Source organism: Limulus polyphemus, unplaced genomic scaffold (assembly GCF_000517525.1).
Source record: "Limulus polyphemus unplaced genomic scaffold, Limulus_polyphemus-2.1.2 Scaffold483, whole genome shotgun sequence".
NCBI lineage: Eukaryota > Metazoa > Arthropoda > Merostomata > Xiphosura > Limulidae > Limulus > Limulus polyphemus.
In genome coordinates, this window is record NW_013666093.1 from 117,638 (window position 1) to 121,974 (window position 4,337).

Below are 4,337 nucleotides of genomic sequence, written 5' to 3' on the forward strand. Positions count from 1 at the left end.
TAGGCTACACTAACGTGACGTTTAGGCGGTTCGTTTAACTATTATACGGGATGCACTTTTTTGGGGGGGTGGATAATGAAAGTGTTCCAAAGCGTGACATTAATTTCTTGACGACCTAATACTTAACTTCAAACAAACATAAACAAAACTCTTCTTCAGCTTATGAACTCATCTGAATTGTATATTTGAGTGCATGTGTTCATTTATATTCCTTTTGTTGTTGTTTTTTACTTTTGCAAGTTCATATGTACTTTGACTTCGTTACTACATCTTTTTTTTTCTATACATACTTTTAGCTCTAGTAGAATAGGGAAGGAAATTACATAAAATTAATGGAAGTGAATATTTACTGATGCAACACGTGCATATTCGTACTTGTTGCATCAATAAATTTATGCATATGTTTAACTTGCTTCCTTCCTTCCCTCTGGTCAGAAGTTTAAAATTAGGAATAGTTATATTTGAACCCAGGGTCGCTGATGTGGCCGTTTAGCTCACGTAAGCTTTCGGTGCTGTTTAGGCTGAAAATTACAATAATAAAGTTAATTTTGGAAATTTGAAATTAACAAATTTTGTTTATACTCTACAATATGCCTTGAAATTTAAAAATCTACAACTAACGATAATCCAAATAAATGCTTTATATTTATGTATATATTTAACCCTAAGTTAAACATATACAACAAATTACTTATGCAACAAATATGAATATGTATATTTAGCATCAGTAAATATTCACTTCCTCAATGTTTATATAACTTCCTTTATTACTCTACAGCGCATATACTCTCACATTGTACAACCAATTTATTTCGTTCTAACTTTTCTTCATGTACATTTGTATATTTAGCATCAGTAAATATTCACTTCCTCAATGTTTATATAACTTCCTTTATTACTCTACAGCGTATATACTCTCACATTGTACAAACAATTTATTTCGTTCTAACTTTTCTTCATGTACATCTCATTTCCACAGTTTCTATTGGACTTCAAAGATAATGTGGTATGCAGAGACTTGTACCCTCTTCTACATAATTGTTCTTAGCTTTCTGCACCATCCCGTTCTTACAACAAGGCCAGTTTATAGAAGCATGAATGTCTCTGGTGACATCATCTTAGGAGCTTTATTTCCGATCCATGAGCGTAGCAACCGGAATCATGAATGCGATCGATTACAGGTAAGTTTGTTTCCACACAATTATTAAAATTTGAGGAAAAAATAAGAAACCTTTTAACCCGCTTTTGAAAAGTAGACCTTTCTTCGTCAGGGGCAAAATGGTTATAAGGTTTCTCATTTTGGCTTTAACTGATTTTTTTGAATCTACGTATTTTCTTAACATTATTGAAACTGTGATGATAAACTGAGACTGTTGATGTCGAAGTTTTTAGAAGTCACTATACCTATGTGCAAGAAACTTCAAATATTCATAAGGCGGCCATGCCCTAGTGGTTAGCGTGTTGGTCTGTGGATAAGAAGGTCCTAGGTTTTAGTCCGCGTATGTAGCTGAACATGCTCCGAATTTTCAAGTGTGTGCGCGTTATAAAAATGACAGTCAGTCTCGATATTCGCTGAAGAGTAACTGTGTAGACAGGAGGAACTGCTGACTTGTTACCCTTCCTCGCTTCGGCCATTCTAAGTAAGACACGGTTGTTCTGGAACCTGGATATTTCAAACGTGCCCATTTAGCTATTATGTCAAATAAAGTAACTCTCCAGTTGCAAAATACTTTTCATGAAGTGTAATCCAAATAGAATACAAAACAAAAAGTAACCAGGTATGCTAGTTACTAAAATAAACAGTTTTAATTAGAGAAAACACGTCATTAGAAATGTATTTGACGTTCCTTGATCATTAAAAACTATGATATTTTTTCTTCTCTAAAGTGAAAGATGCAAAAATATCTTAAATAAAGAAAGATTACTGTTGGTACGAATGAAAAGTTCCCGTAATAACAGAACTGACAATAATGGCACGGTAATTAATTTAAAAAAAAACAATCGTTTAATCAATTGTATGTTTATAGATAATTATATATTCTTATGGAGATCACGCTAGATTACTGGCTATAAAAACATATTTCCGATGTTTTGGTTGTTCATTAGAATTAATATTCTGATGAATTTCTCAACAACACCGTCTAATTCATCATTCATGACAGTGTAAAATACGCATGAGATCAATTGGGTTTCTTGAATTGAATGATTTATGGTTCACCACATTTTAAACAGCTAAATCTTTTCTATAGCACATGTTTATCTATCTATATAGGAAGAAGGTTTGCAACAGTTGGAGGCTCTCTTATTTACTCTGAAGAAAATCAACGAAAATCCGAAGCTGCTTCCTGGGGTGAAGCTTGGTGTTATCGCTTTGGACACATGCGACAGCGCCACCTATGCTTTAGAACAGAGTCTGGACTTCATTAAAGGCTTTATCGCAAGAAGTAACAGTGGTGAACAAGAATTTCAATGCCATGATGGGTCGATGCCAAGGTTTAGCGACGGCAGCTTTGACCGAATGATGGGCATAATAGGTGGACGGTCCAGTTCTGTGTCCATCCAGTTAGCTAACATTCTCCGCCTTTTTCAAGTTCCCCAGGTAGCTGTTATGCTTTATTTTAACACCATCTGAAACCTGTCGAACAAAAAATATATTACGTAGCAAGCTATAAAAGCTTCACTCACTTCATGGTAAATATTACAATTTTGTGACGACGTGAAAAGGTGAAAAACTTTATCGAGCAACATACGGGTAATTTAAATGTCACTTAAGACTTTTTATTTAGTGAAATTTAGAATATAAATTTTTCATAATAAAAAATCATACCTTTTAAATGCAAACAATTTATACCCGTTGGATTAAAGAGAACCGCGTATAGAAATGATCACAGAAAATACTTGTTAACCTCTGGCTAAGCAACTTTCCACAATAAATAATATACTTTTGTGAACTAGAATTATAAAATTAATTTTAGGTCCAATATATCCCTGCATAAAAACTTTATATAAATCCATTAGGATATGTATTCTCAATACCTTCTCTTTACCCTTCTTCTGTTTCTTTGTATACAGATCAGTTACCAATCGACTAGCCCGACACTGAGCAACAAAGAAAAATACGAGTATTTTTTCCGTACAGTGCCTTCTGACGTCAACCAAGCTCATGCTATTTTGAAACTCTTAAAGTAAGGTTTTGAGTTATTTGAGAAGGATAATTTTCACTCCAATGATAACCAGGATAATTACTTACCCTAAAGAGTGAAACTTGTGTATCTTGCAATGTGTAATATAAACATCATTTCAAAAGGATAAGGAAGTTTATGACAAACCAGTCAAATCTTTAAAGATTATCCATGCACACAATGTGAGTCATATTATCCGCATAAAATTTTGTGACAATGAACCTTCGTATATTTACCAGTGTGTTTATATTTATCCGTGTGCAAATACTTATCTCTGTATATATATATATATTTGTGTGTACGTGTGTGTGTGTGTATTAATATGCGTGCTTACCTGTATAGTTGTGTACGACTGTGCCTACATACTAACCTCTGTACATGTACTTCTTTGCGTACATTTATTTATATGTGAGCACAAAATAAGGTAATATATTTGTGTTTAGAAGTCTGGTACTGAGATTTTGAATTGTTTGTCTGTTTCGTGATAAACTATAGCTAATGCTGATGTATTATCTTCTGAAAAAGGTGTATTTTTTATAACTAGGCTCACATCATTTTTAGTGTATTTTTCGAAAACAAGTAGTGATATTTCTTAAATGTCTTGGTTTCTTTAGGAAAAGTTTCCCTGATAAACGATTTATTTTAAGTATATAAAAGTCGTGTTTTTCATAAAAGTAACCCAACTTCGTTATTAATGAATTCGACATCTTAATGAGCACGGCACTGCCAGCTTTTTCTTCACATTCAACCATGCCCTCATTCAAAATCAACCAGTTAGGTTCCACCACTATATGAGGCCTACTTTATTTATCTGCTTCGCTATTCCAAGCAGCGCTGATAAGCCGTGAATTCGACGAAACTAGTCTGCTGCAGCGGAAGTAGCGAATCAAAGAATAAATTAGGTCTCTACGTCCTCTTTTCTTCACTGAAATTCACGTTTTGAGGAAGAGAAGAAATAAATAACACAGGCCTGCAAACTTATACTTCATAAAAGTTGTTTTGGTTTTGATAACGAATTTTCCATAATTCAGTTACTCAGAATTCGAAAATAATATTCTTTTTTTTTTATCACGTAAGGATTTTGTACAAATCGGGAGGAAGAAAAAACTCTTGCTTAGATCAAATTATTATTTCGTTTACCACAATGAACATTTT

General features: G+C 33.4%; 1 protein-coding gene across 1 annotated transcript in view; it reads left to right on the forward strand.

The window, feature by feature from the left end:
- Nucleotides 1-1,091: 1,091 nt before the first annotated feature.
- Nucleotides 1,092-4,337, forward strand: part of LOC106458540 (metabotropic glutamate receptor 4-like) — a gene marked incomplete at its 5' end in the record, with an annotated part of 43,669 nt that continues 40,423 nt past the window's right edge. Inside the window, 3 exons of the mRNA XM_022384787.1 lie at nt 1,092-1,181; nt 2,273-2,599; nt 3,073-3,185. Of these exons, the coding sequence (XP_022240495.1) occupies nt 1,092-1,181; nt 2,273-2,599; nt 3,073-3,185 (530 nt within the window). The remainder of the gene's footprint in view (nt 1,182-2,272; nt 2,600-3,072; nt 3,186-4,337) is intronic.